The sequence below is a fragment of the Heterodontus francisci genome, unplaced genomic scaffold (assembly GCF_036365525.1).
Source record: "Heterodontus francisci isolate sHetFra1 unplaced genomic scaffold, sHetFra1.hap1 HAP1_SCAFFOLD_56, whole genome shotgun sequence".
In the NCBI taxonomy this organism is placed as follows: Eukaryota; Metazoa; Chordata; class Chondrichthyes; order Heterodontiformes; family Heterodontidae; genus Heterodontus; species Heterodontus francisci.
The window spans coordinates 7128914-7156305 of NW_027141174.1; the positions used below are offsets into that span (position 1 = coordinate 7128914).

At 45.0% G+C, this 27392-nt stretch overlaps 1 protein-coding gene across 1 annotated transcript; it reads left to right on the top strand.

Annotated features, from left to right (window-relative positions):
- The first annotated feature begins 6230 nt into the window (after positions 1–6230).
- Positions 6231–26074, top strand: LOC137362391 (probable G-protein coupled receptor 139). Its single transcript, XM_068026801.1, has 2 exons — positions 6231–6369; positions 25131–26074. Exons 1-2 carry the CDS (start codon positions 6231–6233, stop codon positions 26072–26074), a joined length of 1083 nt encoding a protein of 360 aa, XP_067882902.1.
- The last annotated feature ends 1318 nt before the right edge of the window (positions 26075–27392 follow it).

The following is a 27392-nucleotide window of genomic DNA, read 5'->3' on the forward strand; positions in this document are numbered from 1 at the left end:
ATGCTGGGCACGGCTGTAGCCCGGGTGACATTGCGTGCCTCTGCAGTGTGAGGAGGGGTCATAATGTGACGTCAATCAGCTGTTCTGACAACCTTCACGCCCGTCTTTGAAACTTGCGTTGTGCACGTCCACTGACAGCCTGTGTTAGTCACCCTCAACTGAACAGACATTCAGCAGCACGAGGAACAGCCTCTTGCGTTATTTGAAAGGACGATGCATCCAATTTGCAGCTGGCGCTTCTTTGACTTACGTCTGCTATTGTAAGGTTAGTGGAGGGGCTGTTAATGGTTTTCTGGAGGTTGTGTTGTGTGCTGCTGCAGACATTCAGGGAGGACAGAGAATTTGGTGACCCAACTCTGGACAGGAAATGGGGACTGTAAATATAGTGCCTCTTGGCCTGCCACATGACAAACAAATGGAACAGAGGCTGCAGAGAGGTGAAGCTCTGTAAAGAGCACCTTTTCTACTTACCCCTATCCCAGGAACAGTGTGTGAGGTGACTCTGATTCAATAAGGAGGTTTTCACAGAGCTGCGTCACCTCCTGCAACACGACCTGGAGCCTCACACCAGGGTGAGGACAGAGCTGCCAGTGGCCATTAACGTCACAGTTGCATTGAACATTAGAGCATCCAGATCTTTCCAGGCATGAGTCAGCGACACATCCACGTAGGGTCAAAGATTGATCGGGACATAGAGTCAATGACGGCAAAGAAAGTGGCCCCTCGGACGAGCGCAACTCTGTGGGCTCTCTGCAGAACAATCCATTCAGTCCTACTGCCCCGCTCAATCCCCATAGCCCTATAAGTTCATTTCCGTCAAGTGCCCATCCAGTTCCCTTCTGAAATTATTGATTCTCTCGGCTATCACAACCCTCATGACGAGTGAGCTGCAGGTCATTACCATTCGCTGTGTTTAAAAAGTTCTTCCTCACATTCCTATGCATTTCTTGCCCTAAACCTTCAACCTGTGTCACCTAGTCCATGTACCATCAGTTACTAGGAAGACTGTTGATTTGTTTAACCTGTCAAGCCTGTCATAATCCTGTACACCACTATCAAAACACTCCTCAAACTTTTTTATTCCAGAGAGAACAATCCCAGTTTTTTCCAACCTAACCTTGTAAATAAAATCCTCCATCCCCAGAACCATTCTGGTAAATTCTCTCTGCATCCTCCCAAGGTCCTTCCCATCTTTCCTGAAGTTTGATAACCAGACTTGCACACAATACTCTAGCTGGTGCATAACCAGAGCTTCATATCGGTTCAGCATAACGTTCCTGCTTTTGTACTCGATGCCTCTGTTTATAAAGCCCAACGTCCCATATGCTTTGCTAAGCTCTCTCTCAATATGTCCTGCCGCCTTGAAACATTGAGACACATGTACTCCCCCAGGTCCCTCTGTTCCTGCACACCCTTTAGAACTGCTCCATTAAATATATATTGCCTCACCCTATCCCTTCTGCAAAACGCTCATCATCTCGCACTAGTCTAATTCCATTCTATCTGTCACTTGTCTGCTCATTATGCTCGCCTATCTAAGTCCTTTTGCAGCTCGTTCGCATTCTCCTCACAGTTTGTCACTCCTCCAAATTTGATATCGTCGTTTTTTTTGCAATTCTGCAATAACGCTATGAGTCGAAGCAGAAAGAGGGAGAAAAAAGTTAGAAGGAAAGACAGAGAGAGGAAGTATATAGCAGAGAGAGCGAGCGAAAGGGAGAAGGTGTGAGCATCGGAGAGAGAGAGACGAAGAAAGGCAAAGAGAAAGGAAAGAAAAAGAGACAAAGATACGGAGTGAGACAGGGATGCAGAGAGATAGGAAGTTAGTGAAAGACAGATACGGGCAGATAGAGGCAGAGAGGGGGATACAGACGGAAAAATTAAGAGGAAAACCATAGAAGGGGAGAGGGATAGTGAGAATGTGCAGCAGGACAGAAACGTGTCAATAGAAGAAGACACAGAGAATGGAAGGAGGGGTGTTAGATGCAATGAGAGAGAGAAAGAGGCAGAGTGAGAGTGAGGGATAGGGATGCAGAGATAGAGAGACAGAGAGAGAATCAGAGAGTGAGAGAGCGACAACTCAGCTCATCTGCTGCTGAATCCCTCATCCATGTCTTTCTTACCTCGAGACTTGACTACTCTAACGCACTCTTGGCTGATGTCCCACATTCTACTCACTGTATCCTTGTGTTCAACCAGAAGTCTGCTGCCAAACTCCATGCTGCACCAAATTCTGTTTACCCAACACCCCTGTGCTCACTGACCTTCATTGCCTTTTGTTCCAGTAACACCTCAATTTCAATATTCTCACTCGTGTGATCAAATCTCTCTGTGGACTCGCTCCTCTGATTATCGCTATCCCCTATTGATTTCCAATGTTGCTGAAACTTGTTCACCTTTTAGTATTTTTCCAATTCCCTTTTAAAATGATTTTCTTTCCCTCGACCCCAGAGAGTTGTGGAGGCAAGATCACTGAATGTCTTTAAAGAGCAGGTGGATAGAATTGTGAAATATCGGGGCGGGGTGAGGAGATGACACGAAAGAGGGGTTGAGGCCTGGGGCAGATCAGCCATGAGCTTATTGAATGGCGGGGAAGGCTTGAAGTGCCGAATTGCCTACTCCTGCTCCTATTTCTTATATTCCTATATTCTCTGTGGTTCTCCCAGGCCACACATTTCATCTCTTCAGCTCCACTGGTGCTGTAGAAGTTTGACTCCGTAAAATGGTGTGAATTGCACTGCTGGCCACATCCAACGCATTGTGCAGGACATTCAGGCTGGCCGGGGCGCTAGCGTGGGTGTAACGTGTGCGTGCCTGTATCGTGAGGAGGAGTCTAAATATGGTGTCAATCTGCCATTCTGGCAGCTTTGTTTCACGTATTTGAAATTTGGTCTTTACATGTCCACTGACCGGTTGTGATCGTCAATCGCAGCTGAACATACATTCAGCAGAACGAGGAACCCTCTAGTGTTATTTGAAAGGACCAGGCATCCAACTTGCAGGCGAGGGGCTTTTGTCTTACTTCTGATATTGTAACGTTACTGGCGATGCTGTGGATGGCTTTCTGGAGGTTGTGTTTTGAGCTGCTGCAGACGTTCAGGGAGGACAAAGGATTTGGTGTCCCAACTCCAGACAAGATATGGGGACTGTAGTTACAATGGCTCTGGGTTTGTAACATGACCAACAAATGTAGCAGAGCCTGCAGAGACGGGATGTTCTGCAAAGAGGGAGGTGGAAGGGGCTCTGCTTTACCTATCCCGGTTTTGCAGGAGCAAAAATAGAATTGGTCCTAGTACTGAACCCTGTGGAATACCAATGCATACTCCCATCGAGTTTGAACAATACCATTTCACCACTTCTCTCTGTTTTCTGCTCCTTAGCTGGTGTTTTATCCACACTGTTATTGTCCCTTTATACCATAGTGGTCAGTTTTCCTAACTTGTCTATTGAATGACATTTGATCAAACGCCTTTTAGAAGTCCACATATATAACTTCAATCATACCACCCTCAAAAACACTCTCGCATGTTTAATCAAAGAATTCCATCACGTGTACCTCACCACCACGTCTCTCCATTCCTCAATTTGTTGTTAAATTATCAGATTGATTAGATTTGATTAGAGATACAGCACTGAAACAGGCCCTTCGGCCCACCGAGTCTGTGCCGACCATCAACCACCCATTTATACTAATCCTACACTAATCCCATATTCCTACCAAACATCCCCACCTGTCCCTATATTTCCCTACCATCTACCTATACTAGTGACAATTTATAAGGGCCAATTTACCGATCAACCTGCAAGTCTTTTGGCTTGTGGGAGGAAACCGGAGCACCCGGGGAAAACCCATACAGACACAGGAAGAACTTGCAAACTTGCTTATCCGACATCCAGTACTGGATGAGCAGAAATTTCCTCCAATTAAATATTGGGAAGACTGAAGCCATTGTTTTCACTCCCCACTCCAGCTCTGTTCCGTTGCTACTGATTCCATCCCTCTCCCTGGTAGCAGTCTGAGATTCAGACATTCTGTTTGCAACTTTGGTGTCATATTCTGGATAAAATTAATAGGCACATGGACAATGTGGGTCAATTAAGGAAAACGAGCATGGATTTGTTCAGGGAAAATGATGTTCAACTAACTTTCTCGAGTTTATGGAAGAGCTAAAAAGGAAGCTTGATGAAGACAAGGCTGTTGATGTGGTGTAAATGGAATTCCAAAAACCATTTGATGAAGTGCCACACAACTGCCTTGTGAGCAAAGTTTTGATCAAATAAAAAATCATCAAATTAAAAGGGACAGTAACAACATGAAACTAAATTGTTTCAGTGACAGGAAACAGAGAGTAGCGATTAATGGATGCGTTTTGGGCTGGAGAAAGGTTGGTAGTGGGATCAAATCAAAATACTGACGATTCTGGAAATCTGAAATCAAAACAGAAAGTGCTGGAAATACTCAGTTTTGGATGAGCAGAAATTTCCTCCAATTAAACATTTGGAAGATTGAAGTTATTGTTTTCACTCGCCACTCCAAACTCCATTCCCTTGCTCTCGATTCCATCCCTCTTCCTGAAAGTAAGCCCGTCTGTTTGCAACCTTGGTGTCTTCTTTGATCACGAAATGTTCTTCCAACCACATAGTCATGTCCTGACGACAACTACCTATTTCCACCTCAGTAGAAGAGCGCGACTTCACCTCGGTCTGAGATCATCTTCTGCTGGACATCAGTCTGCGATATCAGCATTCCTCTAATCCTGGCTTGTTTTGCATCATTAATTTTCGTCATTGCACCATTGGCAGCCAGGCCTTCAGCTGCCTCGGCTCAAAGCTCTGGAATACCCACCCTTATGCATTTTTTTCATTGTTTCATGGGATGTGGGCGTCGCTGGCAAGGCCAGAATTTGTTGCCTATCCATAATGGCCTTTGACAACTGAGTGGCTTGCTTGAGCATTTCAGAGGGCAGTTAAGAGTCAACCACATTACTGTGGGTCACATGTAGGCCAGACCAGGCAAGAACAGCATATTTCCTTGCCTGACGGACTTTAGTCAAAAATTGTTTACAAAAGTTTCATGGCACCATCAGTGAGACTAGCTTTCAATTCCAAGTTGTATTCTTATTTGAATTGATTAATTATATTTAAATTCCTACCATCTGCTATGGTGAGACTTGAACACAAGGAATTAGCCTGGGCCTGTGGATTACTAGTTCAGTGACATTAATACTACGCCACTGGCACTGCCTCTCTGCCACTCTTTCCTCCAAAAAGACACTATTTCGAACCTTCCTCCTTGACCAAGCTATTGCTCATCTGACCGAATATCTCATATTGGGTTCTTCTGCGACTTTCGGAACTCTTTGCCTCAGAAGGTGGTGGAGGCGGGGTCATTGAATATTTTTAAGGCCGATGCAGAAAGATTCTTGTTAGGCAAGTGAATCAAGGGTTATCGGGGTAGATGGGAGTCTGGAATTCTAAACACAAACAGATCAGCCATCATCTGTTTGAATGGCAGAGCAAGCTCGAGGGGCCAAAACGCCTACTTCACTTGTTAATTCGTATGTTCGGATAATGCTCCTGTGAAGCAACATGAAATGTCTTATTACATTAAAGGCAGTGTACAACTATAAGTTGTTGTTCTCGAAGTTTGCCAGGCATGAATTGTCATTAACATATCTTTGCTCCGTGCCCTTTATTTTTTCATGTTTTTCAAGCCACTAGTAGTTTCGTCCTGGGTTCTGAACTGTAGAAATTGCACCACTGGCAGCGTTTGACTGAGTGGCCAGTAATTACGGGGTTTACTCCAGCTCTCTATTTTTTTAAAAACTGTGTCGAACATTTAAACCCACCAGTCCCCTCTCTCCACTCCCATATCCGTGGATGATTGAATGATTCTGGACACTGCCTCCACTAAGTCCGCCATTCCTTGCCTCAGCAACCCTCATAGCATCCAGATCGGGTAAATGTTCTACTTTATTGTTGGACAAAAAGTTTTCGATTGAAAGGAGTTAACTGAATCTGTTTGTTCAGTGACTCTAATTAATGCCAGTCTGCATCAAGCCTAATTATTCACTGGAGGGTTTCCCTCTTCTATTAATAAGGGACTCAGTTCAGTGTCTCATTACGTCGTGCCAGTGGGAGCAGCACTCCTGGCACTAACAGGGATCATTGGCTCCAGAGAGAGGGAGAATAACGTTCAGAAACTGATAACAATAGATTGGAATGTTAGAACAATGGACAGGAGTTTATTTTCCAATATTTACATTCTTTCGACATATTATGATTCGTTATCATTAGCTGCTTGGATCTATTACATACTTCTGTTTGTTCAATACATTTACTATCCCATGCTGGCTATTATTGGTGTCGCTGGTAAATGTCTCTGTCTGTTTTTTAATTCTATAAACCATGTTTAACTGCATTACTGTTCTTATCATTTACTCTGCCTTCCTTGTTGCTGTTGTTATTCCTGGTGAATCTCTATCTCCAGCTATCAGCTCTCTAAACCATGCCTGACTGTCATACAGTTCTTGTGATTTACTCTCTCATTGTTGCTGCTCCTGGTAACTCTTTATTTCCAGCTACGGGATCTGTAAACCCTGTTTCACTGCAATAATGTTGCCGTAATTTACAACTGCGAAGACTGAAGCCAGTCGTATCAGTCTCTGTGAGAAACTCTGCCCCTATCCTTGATCGACTTACCCCTCCCTGACCAATGTCCGAGGCTGAGCCAGTCTGTTTGCGTTCTATTTAACCCTGAGTTGAGTTCCAAATCCATATTTTCTCCATCGCCAATCCTGCGTATTTCCTTCCATGTAATATTGCCTATCTCCGGCTCTGCCTCAGCCCATCTGCTGCATCAACCCTTACATGTGCCTTTGTTAAATCCACACTTGACTATTTCCTTCTATCCTGGTCACTCTCGCAGTTTTAATCCTCAACATACCACAGACCATACAGACCTCTGCTGCCTGCATCCTAACTCACATCAATTCCTGATCACCCATTACCCCTGTGCTCAAATCGGCTCCCGCTCTGGAAGCACCTTAATTTTAAAATTGCCAATCTGGTGTTTGAAAGCCTTCCAATTAGTCCCATTTCCCGCTCCATTTTCCATATTCCTGCAAATCTTTTGCCTTCAAGTCTTTTTCCAGATCCTTTTGAATGTGAATTTATTTTCCTCTCTTTCCGACCCTGACTGTGATTTTCAGCTCGACAGCACTACTGGAAGCTTGGATCAATGAAATAGTGCGAGATGAGCCTTCGGCCATTTCCACCGTGGCCCTTTTAAAAGCGTTTTTTTCCCCATTTCCCTCTTTCCTGGCTGTGATATTTGGCTCTACAGCGCCGCTGGTGTGGACACTACGGAAGCTGTGCATGTCCACTGACCGCCTGTGTTAGTCACACTCAGCTGACCATACATTCAGCAGCACGCGGAACTCTCTCCAGTGATGTTTAAGAGGACCGGTCATTCAATGTACAGGTGATGGGCCTTTGACTTACGTCTGCTATTATAAAGTTAGTGGAAATGCTGTGGATGGTTTTCTGTAGGTTGTGCTGTGAGCTGCTGCAGACATTGAGGGAGGCCAGAGGATTTGTTGACCCAAATCTGGACGAGATATAGAGACTGTATTTGGACTGTCTCTGGGTCTGTAAACTCACCAACACAAGAAGCATAGGCTGAAGAGAGGAATGTCTGCAATTAGAAAGGGGGGGGGGGGTGCGGGCTCTGTCCTCCCCACCCCGAGTTTTCCAAGAGAACTTTTTCTATCTACACCTAACCCAGGAGCAGTGCGTGACGTGACTCCAATTCAACAAGGAGGTGGTCACAGAGCTGAGGACGGAGGTGCCAGAGGCCGTAAAGGTCACAGTTACATTGATTTTCTATGCATCCGGATCTTTGCAGGCAAGATCAAGTGGCATATCCAACATAGATTCTTAGACAGCGATATCATCATAGAGTCATTTACGACATAAATGGAGGCCACTCGGCCCATAGAGTCTATGTTGGCTTTCTGTCGAGCCTCAGTCAGTACTACTCCCCCACTAAATCTCCATAGCCTTGCAAGTTCACTTCCTTCAAGGCCCCGTCCAGATTCCTTTTAACATAATTGATTTGTCTCTGCTTCCACCAGCCTCATTGACACCAAGATCCAGGTCATTACTATCCGCTGTGTAAAACAGTTCTTCTTCATATTCCCCCTCCATCACTTACAAAAAACTTCAATCAGTTAATGCGAACAGCTCTTCCTTGTCGAACGTTGCTAAACCTATCAATCTCGTGAGGGGTCTGGACAGTGGAGATCGGAAGAAGCTGTTCCCACTCGTGAACGGATTAAGAACTAGTGAACACAGATTTAATGTATTTGATAAAAGCAGCAATGGTAACATGAGAAAAACGTTTTCACTCAGCGAGCGAATGAGATCTGGAATGCACTGCCAGAGAGCGCGCTGGAGGTAGGTCCTCTTGAGGTTTCGAAAGGTAATTGCACAGTTACCTGGAAAGGAAAAATGTACAGTGTTATGGTGAAAAGACAGGGAAATGGTACTAAGTAAATTGCTCATTCAGAAAGCCAGTGAATATACAATGGGCTGCATGGCCTCCTTCTGTGCTGCATCAACTCGTGATTCTCTATGATTCTGCCATAATCTTGCACACTTCTAATAAATCTCCTCTCAATCTCCGTTGCTCCGGGAGAAGAACGCTGGCTTTTCCAACCTAGCCTTTTAACTAAGCTTTCCCAACCACCCCCACCCCCCCACCCCGCCCCCACCACCACACTCTGCATCCCTGGAACTATTCAGATAAATCTCCTCTGCACCCTCTCAAGGATTCTTACATCCTTCCGAAAGTGAGGTGACCATAAATGGATGCAATACTCCACTTGGGGTCTCGCCAGAGTTGCATAAAGATTCAGCATAACATCCCTGCTTCTGCACATTATGCCTGCATTTGAGAAGCCGAAGATCCCGGATGCTGAATAATAATTCTCTCACTGCGAAGGTGAGTTTCAGTTTAAAATAACTTACCTTTTGTCTCGGCGGACACGGGGACTGCTGGGTAAGTAAACTTATATATTCGGGCAGTGGCGAAACCCAAAACACTACATCTGCAGTGTCTCCTACCCATCCTCCTCCTAAAACAAATAAAAGGACTGTTGCGTAGAGGGTTTGGTAAGGTAAGGTTTTCCTTTTTTTAAATCTCTGTTGTCAATTTAGTGCAGAGGGGATGGAAGCTAGGCAGTTGCATGCTCCTCTTGCATGATGTGGGAGGTAAGGGTCACCACTGGTGTCCCTGCTGACGTCACCTGTGAGAAGTGCACCCAACTCCAGCTCCTCACAGACCGTGTTAGGGAACTGAAGCTGTAGTTGGATGAACTTAGGATCATTAAGGATGCTGAGCGGGTGATAGAGAGCAGTTATAGGGAAGTAGTGACACCTAAGTTACAGGATAAAGGTAGCTGGATGACCGTCAGGGGAGGGAAAGGGAAAAGGCGCACAGTGCAGTGATCCCCTGTGGCCGCCCCAATCAATAATAAGTATACAGTTTTGGATACAGTTGCGGGGGACGACCTACCAGGGGAAATCCACAGTGGCCAGGCCTCTGGCGCTGAGACTGGCCCAGTGGCTCAGAAGGGAATGGGGGAGAATAGGAGAGCGATAGTGATAGGAGATTCAGTGGTTAGAGGAACAGACAGGACATTCTGTGTGAGCAAACGCGACTTCCTGATGGTATGTTGCCTCGCGGGTGCCAGGGTCAGAGATGTCTCGGATAGAGTCTACAGGATTCTTAAGGGGGAGGGGGAGCATCCAGAGGTCGTGGTACATATCGGTACCAATGACACAGCGAGGAAAAGGGATGAGGACCTGAAAAGCGAATGTAGGGAGTTAGGTTGGAAGCTGAAAGGCAGGACGAGCAGAGCAGTATTCTCAGGATTGCTACCGATGCCGCGTGCCAGTGAGGCGAGAAACAGGGAGCGAGTGCAGCTGAACACGTGGCGACAGAACAGGAACAGGAGGGAGGGATTCAGATACGTAGATCATTAGGATACCTTCTGGGTAAGGTGGGACCTGTACAAGAAGGACGGGTTGCATCTGAACTGGAGGGGCACCAATATCCTGGGCGGGAGGTTTGCAAGAGCTCTTTGGGAGGGTTGAAACTCGTTTGGCAGGGGGATGGGAACCGGAGCTGCAGATCAATGGATGGGCTAGCTGTTGAACAGGCGGATACCGAGTGCAGAGAGTCTGTGAGGAAGGTGAGACAGTTGACAGGGCAAAGTTGCAGCCAGTATGATGGGTTGAAGTGTGTCTATTTGAACGCAAGAAGTGCCAGGAATAAGGGTGATGAACTTGGAGCATGGATCAGTACTTGGAGCTATGATGTTGTGGCCATTACGGAGACGTGGATATCACAGGGTCAGGAATGGATGTTGGATGTTCCGGGGTTTAGATGTTTCAAAAGGAATAGGAAGTGAGGTAAAAAAGGTGGTGGAGTGGCATTGCTAATCAGGGATAGTATCACAGTTGCAGAAAGGGAGGTCGTCGAAGAGGGTTTGTCTACTGAGTCATTATGGGTGGAAGTCAGGAACAGGAAAGGAACAGTCACTTTGTTGGTAGTTTTTTATAGACCCCCCAATAGCAACAAAGACAGGGAGGAACAGATTGGGAGGCAGATTTTGGAAAGGTACAGAAGTAACAGGGTTGTTGTCATGGGTGACTTCAACTTCCCTAATATTGATTGGAACCTGCTTAGTGCAAATAGTTTGGATGGAGCAGTTTTGTCAGGTATGTCCAGGAAGGTTTCCTGACTCAGTATGTAGATAGGCCGACTAGAGGGGGGACTATGTAGGACTTGGTGCTTGGCAACGAACCAGGCTAGGTGGCAGATCTCTCGGTGGGAGAGCATTTCGGTGATAGTGATCACAACTCCCTGACCTTTATTATAGTCATGGAGAGGGACAGGAGCAGACGGGATGGAAAAATATTTAATTGGGGGAGGGGGAAGTACAATGTTATTAGGCAGGAACTGGGGAGCATAAATTGGGAACAGATGTTCTCAGGGAAATGCACGACAGAAATGTGGAGGTTGTTTAGTGAGCACTTGCTGCGACTGCTGGATAGGTTTGTCCCGATGAGGCAGGGAAGGGATGGTAGGGTGAAGGAACCTTGGATGACAAGAGATGTGGAACAGCTTGTCAAGAGGAAGAAGGAAGCTTACTTAAGGTTGAGGAAGGAAGGATCAGACAGGGCTCTCGTGGGTTACCAGGTAGCCAGGAAGGAACTGAAGAATGGACTTCGGAGAACTAGAAGGGGACATGAAAAAGTCTTGGCGGGTAGGATTGAGGAAAATCCCAAGGCGTTCTACACTTATGTGAGGAACAAGAGGATGGCCAGAGTGAGGGTAGGGCCGATCAGGGATAGTGGAGGGAAGTTGTGCCTGGAGTCGGAGGAGATAAGGGAGGTCCTAAATGAATACTTTGCTTCAGTATTCACTAGTGAGAGGGACCTTGTCGTTAGTGAGGACAGCGTGGAACAGGCTGATATGGTCGAACAGGTTGTGGTTAAGAGGGAGGCTGTGCTGGAAATTATGAATGATATGAGGACAGATAAGTCCCCAGGGCCAGACGGGATATACACAAGGAAATTACGGGAAGCGAGGGAAGAGATTGCTGCGCCTTTGGCGATGTTCTTTGCATCTTCACTGTCCACTGGAGTAGTACCGGATAATTGGAGGGTGGCAAATGTTGCTCCCTTATTCAAGAAAGGGAATAGAGATAACCCTGGGAATTATAGACCAGTCAGTCTTACGTCGGTAGTGGGCAAATTATTGGAGAGGATTCTGAGAGACAGGATTTATGATTATTTGGAAAAGCATGGTTTGATTAGGGACAGTCAGCATGACTTTCTAAGGGGCAGGTCATGCCTCACAAGCCGTATCGAATTCTTTGAAGATGTGACAAAACACATTGATGAAGGAAGAGCAGTGGATGTGGTGTATATGGATTTTAGCAAGGCGTTTGATCAGGTTCCCCATGGTAGGTTCATTCAGAACGTAAGGAGGCATGGGATTCAGACAAAGCTAGCTGTCTGGATACAAAATTGGCTGGCCCATAGAAGTCAGAAAGTGGTCGTAGATGGAAAGTATTCAGCATGGAGCTCGGTGACCAGTGGTGTTCCACAAGGATCTGTTCTGGGACCTCTGCTCTTTGTGATTTTTATAAATGACTTTGATGAGGAAGGGGAAGGCTGGGTTAGCAACTTAGAAGATAACACGAAGGTTGCTGGAGTTGTGGATAGTGTGGAAGGCTATTGTAGGTTGCAACGTGACATTGACAGGATGCAGAGCTAGGCTGAGCGGTAGCAGATGGAGTTCAACCTGGAAAAGTGTGAACTGATTCATTTTGGAAGGTCAAATTTGAATGTGGAATACAGGCTTAAAGACAGGATTCTTGGGAGTGTGGAGGAACAGAAGGAATCTTGGGGTCCATGCCCATAGATGGCTCAAAGTTGCCACTCAAGTTGATAGGGTTGTTAAGAAGGCGTATGGTGTGTTGGCTTTCATTAACAGCGAGATTGCGTTTAAGAGCTGCGAGGTTATGCTGCAGGTCAATAAGGCCGTGGTTCAACCACACTTGGAATATTGTGTTCAGTTCTGGTCGCCTCATTATAGGAAGGATGTGGAAGCTTTAGAGAGGGTGCAGAGGAGATTTTCCAGGATGCTGCCTGGACTGGAGGGCATGTCCTACGAAGAAAGATTGAAGAAGCTAGTGCTTTTCTCATTGGAGCGAAGAAGGATGAGAGGTGACTTGATAGGGGGGTACAAGATGATGAGAGGCATAGATAGAGTGGACAGCCAGAGACGTTTTCCCAGGGTGGAAAGTGCTATCACCAGGGGGCATAATTTTAAGGTGATTGGAGGAAGGTTTCGGGGAGATTTCAGAGGTAGGTTCTTTACACAGAGAGTGGTGGGAGCGTGGAATGCGCTGCCAGCGGTGGTCGTTGAAGCCGATACATTAGGGACATTTAAGCGACTCTTGGATAGGTACATGGATGATAGCAGAATGAAGGGTAGGTAGTTAGTTTGATCTTCGAGTAGGTTAAAGGTTCGGCACAACATTGTGGGCTGAAGGGTCTGTTCTGTACTGTTCTATGTTCCATGTTTTATGTTCAGTATGTCTTGCCACCTTCAAAGATGTATGTTCATGTACCCACAGGCCTTTCTGTCCCTGCACACTCTTTAGAACAGTGCCATTAAGTCTCTAGCCTCACCCTATCCTTTCTGCCAAAATGCATCACCTCACACTCCTCTGTTTTAAATTCCATGAACCATTTCTCTGCCAATTCTCCGAGCTTATCTATGTCCTTTTGCAGGCGGTTTGTATCATTCTCTCTGTTTGTCATTCCTTCAAGTATAGGAAAAAAGGCACATTTTGAGATTCTGCTCTGAATTCCACTATCCAAGATATTTATATATATCAACAAAGAAAAAGCAGTGGTCTCAGTACTGATCTTGGGGAACGCCATTGTCCACCATTCTCCAGTTTTAAAAATAACTATTTAACACATTTCTCTTTTTCTGCCCTTAATCCATTTTGATACACTAGGACATTGGCCTTCCCAATCTGAGGCTCACATTTGGTGCCATGTCAAACACTTTTGTTTCGAAATCAATATAAACAGCATCCAGCGCATTCCTTTCATAAAGCTTCACTGTTACATCATCAGAAAATTCAATGACATTAGTAAAGCATGATTTGCCTTTTGAAAAATCCGTTTTGACAATTCTTAATTAACTCAAACCTCTCCAAGTGTATGTTGATCTTTTTCCCCGTAATGATTGTTCCTAAAACCGTATTTACCACTGACGTTAAGCTCACCTGTGTGTCGCCCTGATAATTCCGAGAGGTGAAGGTGGCCATCTATGTCATAATCTTCTCCCTCAGCAGGGAGAAGCGGGATGAGAGGTTCCGTGGCTTTGTCAGGATAGCGGGATCCCAGATGGTTCAGGTGGCTCTGCGGGTTCCCCGTGTCAACGGGGAGAGTTGCAGGAGCTGAAAACAACTCTCACTCCATTAATGTGCAGTTGGTGTGTAACCATGCCTACTACATCATGTTGGTGAATGCCCACTACCCTTGGGGCAGCTACGATACCTTCATTCTGAAGCAGTTTGGAGAGTGCAGCGATAGTCATGACCAGAGCACAATGTGTGGCCTAGCTGTGTAGTGAGTAGGGAGAAAGGGCAAGAGATCAAGAGTGATTGGGAATTCTATGGTTAGGAGAACAGATAGGTGTTTATGTGGTCGCAGATGTAATTCCAGGATGGCATGCTGTGTCCCTGGTGCAAGGGTCATGGATATCACCGGGGGGCTACAGGGAATTCTGGAGGGCGAGGATGCACAGCCAGTGGTCGTGCTCCACATTGGTACCAATGATAGAGGAAGAAAGAGGGATGAGACCCTGCAGGCTGAGTTCAGGGAGTTCAGAACGAGATTCGCAAGCAGGATGACAAAGGTAGTAATCGCTGGATTACTCCCAAGGTCATGTGATAGTGAGTGTAGAAAAGGGAAAATACAGCAGAAGAATGCGTGGTTGGATAGAAGGCGCAGGAGGAATGGCTTCAGATTTCTGGGACAGCAGGACCGGTTCTGGGGAAGATGGGGCTTGTACAAGCCGGGCGTTCTGTACCTGAACAGGACTGGGACAAATATCCTTGCCAGAAGGTTTGCTTGTGCTGTTGGTGATGGTTTAAACTAGCTTGGCATGGGGCTGGGAAGCTGAGCACATTCGTAGACAGTACAATTTCAGGGCAGGGAACAGGAGACAGGATATTTGCAAGTGACTCTGAAAGACCGAAGAAGCAAAGGTTAAAAAGTGCGCAGCACAGGAATTTGGCAGTGTCAATGGCTATTTATTTAAATGCAAGGAATAAAGTAAATATAACCGGTGAGCTGAGGACACATATGGACAAGTGGCAAATTGATATCGTTGCTACAACGGAAACTTGGCTAAAGGAGAGCAGGAATGGGAGCTCAACATCCCCGGATATAGAGATTTCAGGCAGGATAGAGAGGTAGATTAGAAAGGAGGGGTGTAGCATTATTAGTTACGGAATCAATAACAGCTGTGAGGAGGTATGATATGCTAAATGAATCATCAAATGAGGCCATATGGGTGGAGCTCAAAAATAAAAAGGGGCAGCCACACTACTTCAAGTGTCCAATGTAGACCCATAAACAGTGAGAAGGAGGTAGAAGAAGAAATATGTCGGCACATTACGAAGTGCAAAATCTATTTGGGAATTAATAGTTGTGGATTTTAACAACTCCAATATTAACTGGGATACAAACAGTACGAAGGGCACAGAGGAAACAAAATTCTTGAATTATGTTCAAGAGGACTTTTTTTTAGAAAGCACGGAACTAACCCAACGAGAGGGAATGCAATTCTAGATTTAATATTCAGTAATGATGCTGGGCAAGGGGAGGAAGTAACAGTGGGTGGCCATTTAAGAGATATTGAGAACAATACAGTTAGTTTTAGCATCATCATGGGAAATGACAAAGATAAAACAGAAGTAAAAATTCTAAATTGGGGGAAGGCAAATTTTAAGAAACTGAAAGGTGACCTGGCGAAAGTAGACTGGATACAGTTATTTGAAGGAGCATTTAGTTGCAAACCAGTGGGAGGCATTTAAAAACGAAATTCAACAGGCACAGTGTAGGCAAGTCCCTAAAGCGTGGCACTGGCAAATTTTGAACTCCCTGGTTATCTAGAAGCTTACAGGGTAAGTTAAAGTTGAAAAAGAAGGCATATGATGATCACAAACAACTTGATTCTTTTAAAATCTTTGAGGAGTATGGAAAGTGCAGGGGTGAAGTCACAAAGGAAATTGGAAAAGCAAAGTGAGGGCATAAAAATTATTCGCAGGTAATATCAAGGAAATCCCAAAGATGTTTCATCAGTATATTACGAGCAAGAGGATAACTTAGGAAATGGTCGGGCCTATCAGAGATGTACAAGTGAGCTTATGTGCAGATGCAGAAGATGTGGGCAGGATCTTAATGAGTTTTTGTCTCTTTTTTGGCAAAGAAGAGGGATGATGCAGACGTTGTAGGGGTGGAGGGGTGTGAAATATTACAGAGGAAGTACAAACAGCAAAGAACAGTACCGCACAGGAACAGGCCATTCGCCCCTCCAAACCTGCGCCGATCTTGATGCCTGCCTAAACTAACACCTTCTACACTTCCGGGGCCCATATCCCTCTATTCCCTTCCTATTCATGTATTTAAAGTACTAGAGGGTCTGACATCCTTGAAAGTGGATAAAACGCCAGTACCGGATGGATTGCATCCACGATTGTTAAAGGGCACCAGGGAGGAAATGATGTGCGCGCTGATGATCATCTTCAAATCCTCACTCGATATAGGAGAGGTACATATTGATTGGAAGTCTGAGAAAATTGTACCAATATTTAAAAAGGGTGTGATGGATAGGCCAAATAATTATAATCCGTTCAGTCTGACCTTGGTGGTGGGTTAATTGTTAGAATGTATTCTGAGGGACAGGATAAACTGCCAGTTAGAAAGGCACGGATTAATCAGGGATAGTCGGCATGGATTTGTAAAGGGAAGGTCATGTCTTACGACCTTAATTGAGTTTTTTGAGGCAGTCACAAGAAGGCGTGAAGAGAGTAGTACAGTGGATGTAGTCTACATGGACGTTAGTAAGGCATTTGTGAAGTTCCCACATGGCAAACTGGTCAGTAAGACGAAGGCCCATGGGATACAGGGCAATGTGGCAGGTTGGATCCAGAATTAGCTCAGGGACAGGAAACAAAGGGTAGTGGTCGACGGATGGATTTGTGAATGGAAACCTGTTTCCACTGGCGTTCCACAGGGCTCAGTGTTGGGACCCTTGCTGTTTGTGGTATATATTAGCGATTTGGAATTAAATGTGAGAGGCGTGATTGGGAAATTTGCTGATCACACACAAATTGGTCAGGTAGTTGAAAGTGAAGGTGACAGCTGTAGACTCCATACTGGTGTCAAAGGTTTGGTTGAGTGGGAAGAAGAGTGGTAAATGGAATTTAATTCAGATAAGTGTGAGGCAATGCATTTGGGGAAGGCAAATAAAGCACGGGAATGCACAATAAATGGGAGGATAGTGAGAGCGGTAGAAGAAGTGAGAGACCTTGGAATGTCTGACAAAAGGTCCCTGAAGGTGACAGGACAGATAGTTAAAATAGTGAAGAAGGCATACGTAATACTTTCCTTTATTGGCCGAGGTATAGAATTCAAAAGCTGGGATGTAATGTTGGAACTGTATAAAACGCTGGTTAGACCACAGATGGAGAATTGCGGACAGTTATGGTCACCACATTATAGAAAGGACATAATTGCACTGGAGACAGAACAGAGGAGATTTAAAAATATGTTGCCAGGGCTCGAAAGTTGTAGCTATGAAGAACGATTGGACAGGTTAGGGTTATTTTCCTTAGGGCAGAGGAGGCTGAGAGGTGACGTAGTTGAGGTGCACAAAATTATGAGGAACCTAAATAGAGTAGACAGGAAGTACCTGTTTCCCCTAGCAGAGATATCAATTACCAGGGGGCAGATGAAAGGAGTTTTATAGAATGATTAGAAGGGACATGAGGAAAACCTTTTTCACCCAGAACGTGGTGGATGTCTTGAATTTTCTGCGAGGAACTGTGCTGAAGGTAGAAACCCTCAATTATTTTAAAATGTACCTGGTCATGTAACTGAAGTTCTGTAACCTACATGGCTCTGGACCAAGTGCTGGAAGTTAGGATTAGATTGGGTGGCTAGTTTCTATTTTTTTTTCTTCCAGGCCAACATAGACACGAAGGTCTGACTGGCCACCTTCTGGGCCGTAATGCTTCTATGGTTCTATGGTTCCATGGTTCTTTCTATGGGAGCCGGAGGAACCAGTTGTCGCAGTCCAAGTAGGTACTAACGGCATAGGTAAAACTAGAAAAGAGGTTCTGCGTAGACTGCCTGAGGAGTTAGCGCCAAATTGAAGAGTAGAAACTGAAGGGTAATAACCTCTGGAGTATTAACTGAGCAAAGTCCATTTGGCAGAGGGCACATAAGATTCCTGAAATGAATACGTGGCTCAAAGACTGGTGCGGGTGAGGTGGGTTTTGGTTCCTGGGGCACTGGCACCAGTACTGGGGGAAGTGGGTCCTGTACTACTGGGACGGTCTGCACGGAAATCGTGCTGGAACCAGTCTTGTAGCAAACTGTATAACTGGCTAAATAGAGAGGGTTTTCAACTAAAAAAGGGGTTTGAGGGATCATGCCTTAGTAGATGTAGCAAATCAAGGGGTAGAGCCAAGACAAGAGAGCAGAACAGTAACATGGGAAATGAAGGTCGGAGAATGGTAAAAACGGACAGAACGAAAGAAACCTAAGAACATACCAACAGTCAAGACTAGATGCTACACAGATAACAAAAAAGACCAAAATAAAGGCTCTGTATCTGAATGCACATAGCAATCACAACATCGTAGACAAACTGATAGTGAGCAATGAAGTAAATACATATTATCTGATGGGTAATTCAGAGAAATGGCTGCAGGATGACGAGGAATGGGTCCTCGATATTGAGGGGCATATAACATTCAAGGAGAATAGGAAGCTAGGTCAATGTGGAGGGGTAGCACTGATAACCTAAGATGGCATCGCTGCAATAGTTAGAGATGACATTGGTTGAGGATATAAGAATGCAGAATCGATTTGGGTAGAGATGAGGAATAGTAGGGGAAAGAACTCAATTGTGCGAGTGGTCTACAGCCCTCCTAACAGTACCTACAGTGTCGGACGAAGTATTGACGAAGAAATAGAGGGTGCTTGTGACAAAGGGACAAGAACAATCCTGGGTGATTTTAATCTACACATAAACTGGAAAAAATCAGATTGGCAATGGTAGCCTAGATGAAGAGTTAATAGAATGCTTTAGAGATAGTTCCTAAAGCAGCACGTTTTGGAACCAACCAAAGAGCAAGTTTATTCGACTTGGTATTGTGTAAAGCGACACAATTCATTAATGAGTTCAGAGTAAAGACACCTCTAGGTAACAGCCACCATGATATGATTGAATTTTACATCCAGTTTTAAAGAGATAGAAGTGGGTCGAATGCTGGTATTTTACAGTTAACTAAGAGAAATTATGTGATATGATAGTTGAGCTAGCTGATGTGAACTGGGTTACTAGACTAGGAGATAGATCAATAGAGAAGCAGTGGCAGACATTTAAGGGGATATTTCAGAAAATGCAGAATAAGTATATTCCTACTATAAAGGAAAAATGTAAGGCGAGGACCCACCTTCCATGTTTAACTAAAGAAGTTCAGGAAAGCATCAAACTTAAGGAAAGGTATACAATTGTGCAAAGATGTCTGTCAGGTCAGCTGATTGGTCAGAATAACGAGAACGGCAGAGAATGACTAAAAGGTTAATCAGGAGAAAGAAGGTACAGTTTGAGAGGGAACTAGCTAGAAATGTAAAAACGGATAGCAAGAGTATCTGCAGGTATTTAAAAAGGAACAGAATAAGTAAAGTGAGTGTTGGTTCTCCAGAGAGTGAGAATGTGGAGTTAATATTAGATAATGCGGATGAAATGAACAAACATTTTGCTTCTGTCTTCACTATAGAGGGTACGAAAAACATTCCAGTAATCGCTGTAAGCCTGGAGACGGAAGGAAGTGAGGAACTTAGTGAAATTACAATCACCAGAGAAGCGGAGCTGACCAAACTAACGGACCTGCTGGCTCACTAGTCCCCGGATCCTGATGGGCTTCATCCTAGGTCTTAAAAGAGGTAGCCAGTGGGGTCGTAGATACGTTGGAGTTATTTTGTTTTTCAAAATTCGTTGTTTCTGGAAAGGTTCCATCTGACTCAAAAGTAGCAAATATAACCTCTCTATTCAAGAAGTGGGGGAGAGAGAAAACAGATAGCTATGGACCAGTTGGCTTGACGTCTGTCTTGGATATGTGTTAGAATCGATTATTAAGGAGGCTACATCTGTGCACTTAGAAATTACAAGGTAATTGGAAAAGTCAGCATGGATTTGTGAAAGGAAAATCATGTTTAACCAATTTATTGGATTTCCTTGAAGGAGTAACATGCGCTGTGGATAAAGGGCAACCCGTTGACGTATTGTACCAGAATTTCCAGAAGGCACTTGAAAAAGTGTCACATAAAGTGTTATTGCGCAAAGTAGGAGCTCATGGTGAAGGGGGTAACATGTTAACATTATAGAAGATTGGCTGGCTGGCAGAAGACAGAGAGTATGCATAGGTGGGTCAGAGAATCACAGCACTGAAACAGTCCCTTCGGCCCACCGAGTCTGTGCTGACCATCAACCACCCATTTCTACTAATCCTACATTCGCTGCCAGATCCCCACCTTTCCTCCGACCTACCTACCTACACTAGGTGCAATTAACAATGGACAATTCATCTATCAACCTACAAGTCTTTGGCTGTGGGAGAAAACCAGAGCACCTATCAGAAATCCACGCGGGAACAGGGAGAGCTTGCAAACTCCGCTCAGAAAGTACCCAGAACCGAACGCGGGTTGCTGGAGTTGTGAGTCTGTAGTGCTAACCACTGTGCCACTGTCCCACCTTTCCTGATTGGCAGCATGCGATGGCTAGAGTCTGACAGGGGTCTGTGCAGGGGCCTCAATTTTTTACAATTTATATCAATGACATAGATGAGGGGAAAGAAGGCCTGTTAGCTAAATTTGAAGATGGCACAAAGATAGGTAGAAAAGTATGAGCTGAAGAGGACATAAGGAGGTCGCAGAACCATATAAATAGGGGGAGTGAGTGGGAAAAAATCTGGCAGATAGAGTGTAATGTGGGTAAATGTGAATTTGATCATTTTGACAGGAAGAATCAAAAAGCAGAGTATTTCTTAAACGGGGAACCACTGAATAGTAAAATAAAAGCAAAATACTGCGGATGCTGGAAATCTGAAAAAAAAACAAGAAATGCTGGATTCACTCAGCAGGTCTGGCAGCATCTGTGGAAAGAGAAGCAGAGTTAACGTTTCGGGTCAGTGACCCTTCTTCGGAACCACTGAATAGTGCTGAGGTGCAGAGGGATCTAGGCGTTGTACTGCAGGAGTCACAAAAGATTATTATGCAGATACAGCAAGTAATAAAGAAGGCTAATGGGATGGTATCATTTATTACGAGAGGAATTGAAAATAAAAGAAAGGATATTATGCTTCAGTTATACAGGGCATTGGTGAGACCACATCTCGAATACTGTGTGCGGCTTTGGTCCCCTTATTTAAGGAAGGATGTGCTGTATTGGAGGCGATTCAGAGGAGGATTACTAGATTGATACCTATAATAAGTGGTTTGTCTTCTGAGGAAAGGTTGGATAGATTGGGTTTGTTTTCACTGGGGTTAGAAAAGTGGGGGACATTTGATAAAAGTTTATAAGTTCCTGCAAGGTCATGACAAGGAGGATGTGGCGGCGATGTTTCATCTTGTGGGTGAGTACAAAACTGGGGGGCACAGTTTGTCAATTCGGGGTCGCCCTTTCAGGACGGAGACGAGGATCTTTTATTTCTCTAAGAGGGCTGTGCGACTTTTGAATTCTCTGCCTCATAAATTGATGGATTCGGAGCCATTGAATATTTTTAAGGTAGGTGTAGATACATTCTTGTTAGGCAATGGAATCAAAGATTATCGGGGTAGATGCGAGTGTGGAATTCGAGTCAGATGCAGATCAGCATGATCCTACTAAATGGAGGAGCAGGCTCGGTGGGTTCAATGGCCGACTTCGGCTCTTAATTTTTTATCTGTGTATGGTCATGTGGGATCTGCAGACATTCACTCCGAAGTCCATCACTTCTTCTACAGCTCTTAGTATTCTCCCATTAAATTTGTATTCCTTGGCCTTGCTTGACTTCCCCAAATGCATCACCTCACACTTCTCCGAGTTGAATTCCATTTGACACTTTTCCACCCACCTGACCAGTCCATTGATACATTCCTGCAGTCTTCACCTATGCTCTTCGCTATCAACCACATGACCATCTTTTGATGCATCTGCAAACTTCTTGATCATGCCCCCTACACTTATATCCAAATCGTTAATTTCTACCACAAAAAGCAGAGGATCCAATTCTGAGCATTGCGGACCGCTGCTGGAAAGAGCCTGCCAGTCTCAAAAAAACACCTGCCTACACTTAAACTTTGTTCCCTGCCACTGAGCGAATCTTGTAACCACCTTTCTGCATTTCCCTGGACCGCATGTGGTTTTATTTTGTTAATTAGTCTGCCATTTGGGTGCTTGTCAAAACCCTTGCTAAAATCTATGCAGACAACAACAACACACTACCCTCATCTTTCTTCCTTTTTACTTCTTCAATAAATGTAATCAAGTTGCTCAGACAAAATATTCCCTTACTGAATCCATACTGGCTGTCCTTGATCAATTCGTGCTCTCTAAGTTACAGTTTATCCGGTCTCTCAGAATAGATTCCAATAATTTGCCCCCTACTGACGTTAGCCTGACTGGCCGATAATTATTTGGTCTATCTTTCGCTTCCTTTTTAAACAAACATGCAATGTTTGCTGTTCTCCAATCCTCTGGCACCATACCTGTATCCAGTGAGTACTGGAAAATGATGGACACACTCGCTGCTATTTCCGCCCTGGCTTTCTTTTACAACCTAGGGTACATTACATCCAGCCTTGGTGATTTATACATTTTCAAGAGTATCAATCCCATTAATACTTCCTTTCTTCCTATCTTTATCACAGTCATACTTCACACCCTTTTCCTGAACTACAATGTCTGAATCATCCCCCTCTTCTGTGAAGACAGATGTAACTGAAAAGTCACCTCCTTTTTGACGGAGAGGGAACTAACAGAAAGCAGGCTTCCCTGCTGTTTTTTTTTCCTTCTTTTTTTGCAGCTTGGCTTTTTGTAGATTTTTTTTGCTGGATTTTTCGAAGAGTGGAGTCTTTTTTTTATTTTTTTGTTCTTTATGAAATGGTCTCAGAGAGAGAGCTGTGAAGGGTCAGACAGGTTGTGGCATCTTCTAGGCAGGTGTGACTTCCGAAATGGATGTTCTCTGAATTGCTTCAGTTCCAAATTCTGCAGGCTCTTGGACAATCTGTACCACATGATCTCCCTCCCCCATTTTAGCAAGTGGAACATAAAAGTACAACGTAAAACATGCTAAAGAAAATGCTGGTTGACGTTAATGCTCAAGTTCATCAAAGAAAAGTTACAGACAGTTTGCATCTATTCACAACATTCAGCCCCGACAGATAGGCTCCCTTTTTGGACTTTAATGCGCCCTACTCCTGCCTTAGTTTTCCTCTTATTCTTAATGTTTAGAGGAACATCTTTGTGTTCACCTTGATTTTTCTTGTCAATATTCTTTCATGTTATCACTTTGCTTTTCTAATTTCCTTTTTGATTTTCCCCCTCCACTCTATGTACTCCTCCCAGCTTTCTGAAGTATTGAGCTCTCGGTGAAGGACATAAGCTTTTCCTTTCTGTCTTATCTTACCTGGTAAGTTCCTTGACATCCATGGAGCTCCAGATATGGCCATCCACCGTTTTTTCTTTCTGGCAACATGTTTACTTGGAACCCCACGAATCTCCCCTTTGAATGTCCCCACTGCTCTGACACTGATTTACCTTCAACGACCTGTTTCCAGTCCACTTTCGCTACCCTCTGCTACCTGCAGGCCTTGGGAACCCTGCTCTAATTACCTGGGGTCAATGGCACCTGCAACAGGCCTTTCCCAAACCTGGTGTGGTGCTAGCATTATCCCACACTCCCTGATTGGCTGCACATACCCCACACTTATCTGGCATCCAAGACTCTAGCCATGACCCCAGTCCCAGCTCCGTGCCTTACTGGCAGCGCCCCCACACACTGACTGGCACCAGCATCCTCGCCACAATTACCTGAGGTTCAGGGATTCAGCGATGGTCTTGATCCCAGTTATGGTGTGTTCCTGGCAATGACCCCACCCAGCCCCCCGCTCCCCCCACCCCGCCATTCGCTGATTGGATGAAGCAACCCCGTCACACATACCTTGGGACCGGGGTCTAGCGATGCTCCTCGCCCCAGGCCTGGTGCATTACTGGCAGTGGCCCTACTCCTTGACTGGGCCCGGCGTCCTCGCCATAATTATCTGGGGTCTAAGGCTGCAGCCATGGTCCTGCACCCAGGCCTGGTGTAGTACTGGCAGTTTCACTGTTCCCGGTGGTATTGCCAATGCTACTGTGCTGCTAGCCGTCTGATTGTTCAGCAGCTTCGCCAAGCGAGATCCCCATTCTTAAAGGGGTGCAGACAACGGCGCCAGGCAGTTAATCGCCCGAGCGCCATTGAATTACGCCTGCTATTGTCTCTAAATTGCCAAGATGTGATTTCACTCATCAGGAACCCCTCTGGCTCCACTAAATTCAGCTCCTTGACTCCAGATGAAATCCCTGTCATTGGCACAATAATTAGTTACATACTGAATGTGGTAACAAATTATGGTTTTACTCCCAAACTTTGTATCGTTTCCTGATAATTTCCCCTGATTACTGTTAACTTAGTGACGATTGAGATTATTTGTTTCATTGACTTTTCAGTGGATTCATTTCCAACTATTGCTTTGAAATAATTGAATTCCGTGATGCCTGTCACTGGTGAGGGAATCTCTCAGCCTCAGTGCTGCAGATGCTGCAAATCTGAAGTACAAACAAAATATTCTGGAAATATTCAGCTGATCTGGTAGCATCTGTGGACAGAGCAACAGAGTTAGTGTTTCAGGTTGGTAATCCTTCATCAGAACTGGGAGAGATTAGAGATGGAACTGTTTGTAAACCAGAGAGGGAAAGGAGGAATGGAAAGGATTCTGAACAACATTGAGTTTCACAATTTCAGTATCATCCTTTTGTCAATGAATCTCTCATGCCTTCCACTGTGTTACAGTCCATTCCATTTGTTGTTTCATGTACGATCGTTTCAGTACATCAGTGGATACAGGAACACAATTGTAAATCAAAATAAGTAATCAATCAAACTGGTAACGTTGCTCCCAGCCTGATATATAATTTCCCTCTTTATTTCCCTTCCTCACAGTTAACTTGCTGACGATTGGGATCCTGTCTCGGGGAAAGTGCGGTCTCTCCAAATGTGTCACTCGCTACCTGGTGGCCATGGCAGCGGCAGATCTACTGGTCATTATCCTCGACCTGATTTTGAGGCACATTCCCATTGTTTACAAGGAACAGTTTCAGTTTCTGTATGACATCCCCATGTGTAATGTCCACGCCGTCCTGCTTTATGCAGCCACAGACTGTTCTGTCTGGTTCACCGTCACTTTCACCTTTGATCGATTTGTGGCCATTTGTTGCCAGAAGCTGAAAAGTAAATATTGCAGAGAGAAAACAGCGGCAGTGGTCCTAGGAACAGTGACTGTGCTGAGCTGTCTAAAGAACATCTTCTGGTATTTTATGTTAACAGGTGGGTATTGGCTGCAGAACATCCCTTGGTTCTGTGCAGTCACACCGGATATTGCATTCTCTGTGGCCTGGGGAACAATCGAGTTCCTCCATTACATTTTGACCCCGGGGGTCCCATTTGTGGTGATTCTGCTTCTCAATGCTTTCACCGTCAGACACATTTTAGTGAGCAGCAGATCACGCAGGAGACTCCGGGTTCACAGAAGTGGGGACAGCCGCAGAGACCCAGAAATAGAGAGCCGCAGGAAATCCATCATTTTGCTGTTAGTTATCTCGGGAAATTTCATCCTGTTATGGACAGTGCTGCTGGTGTATTCGATATGGCAGCGGATGGATTGCTTGGGGTATTTGTCCGTAATTCTACCTCTATTTCAGAGGGAATTGGCCTTCATGCTGCAGCTCCTGAGTTGCTGCACAAACACTGCGATCTATGCCGTGACCCAGACACAGTTCCGAGAGCAGTTGAAGAATGTGCTGTGCTACCCCTTTACTCGAATTTCCAGCAGCTGGAGGGCGCAGCCTGACGCTGAGATTACCGGGCGAGGGATGGCCTTTCGCTAAGGTGACTGAGTGGGGACAGGGCCAATCGTCATGGTGACAGACTCGGGGATGGTGCCTGTGGTTATGGTGACAGAGGGGGATGGGCCTATCAATATGGTAGCGGAACAGGGCCAGGGTCTGTTGCTATGTTGACAAGGTGGCGACAGAGACTCTCGCCATTGTGACCGAGTGGGAGCGGCTGCAGTCGCCATAGTGGCAAAGAGGCGAGCGTAGCCTGTCCCTCGGTTGATAGGGGAGTGAGGCGGGAGCCTGTTTCCGAGGTGATGAGGGTATTGGGCCATTTGTTATTAGGGCGACTGGGGAATGAATCGGGGCCTATTTCCAAGCTGACTCGAGTGGAAATGGCGCATACTACTGGGGGATTAGGCGGCGGAGCCAGTTTCCCAGGGTAACGGGGTGTTGGGGCGCAGCTTGTGCCACAGTTACGGGGAAGTGTAACGGGCGCCTCTTCCCAATGGTAACGGGGGAGTGGGGGCACAGGCGCTTCTTCATGTTGATGTTGGGGGAGCGCAGGCGTGGCCTGCTCGCAGGATGATGGGAGGTTGGTGGCGGGGCATGTTCGCCATGGTGACATGACATCGGCAGCCAGAATTCTTTGTAACCATTTATAATCTTTATAATCCCTTTATAATACTCAGACACATTTATAATCCTTGTTAACTGTTTATAATCCTTTATAAAAGTCTCTAATACCTTACAAATATTTATAATTCTTTATGATCGTGCATAACACTTTATCATTCTTTGTAACAAATTATAACCTTTGATGACACTGATAAATCTTTATTATCCTTTTTGAGCTATACTTATTGAATACCCGTTACGTCTCATATATTCGCTGACATAGACATGTAACACTTAAAATGACAATAATTAATTGCTCTCATTGGAAAGTGGTAACACTGCATAACTTTTAAAATGGCCGCAGTACATATCACTTAAAAGAGCTGCAGTCCATGTCACTTCAAATGGCCATATTGCATTTTATTTAAAATGCAGCACTGCATATCACTTAAAATGGTCGCACTGCATACTTTAAATTGGCGGAATGGCATGTCAATTAAAATGATGGCAGTGTATATAATTTAAAATGGCCACAGTGCGTAATCACTTAAAATGGTGGAAGTGTCTGTCACTTAAAAGGGTTGCACTACATATCCCTTAAATGGTGGCACTGCATATCCCTTGCACTGGTCGCACTACATCGCACTTAAAATGGCCGCAAAACCTACAGCTTAAATGGCCGCAGTGCACATCACTTAAAATGGTCAGCCTGCATATCACTTAAAATGGTCAGAATGCCTGTCACTTCTAACAT

What these genes read in the sequence shown, in the direction of transcription:
- LOC137362391 (XM_068026801.1), top strand. Translation starts at nt 6,231, where the DNA reads ATGGACAGGAGTTTATTTTCCAATATTTACATTCTTTCGACATATTAT. An exon ending in GGCTATTATTGGTGTCGCTG is followed by an intron (nt 6,370 to 25,130) that starts GTAAATGTCTCT and finishes CCTTCCTCACAG; the next exon opens with TTAACTTGCTGACGATTGGG.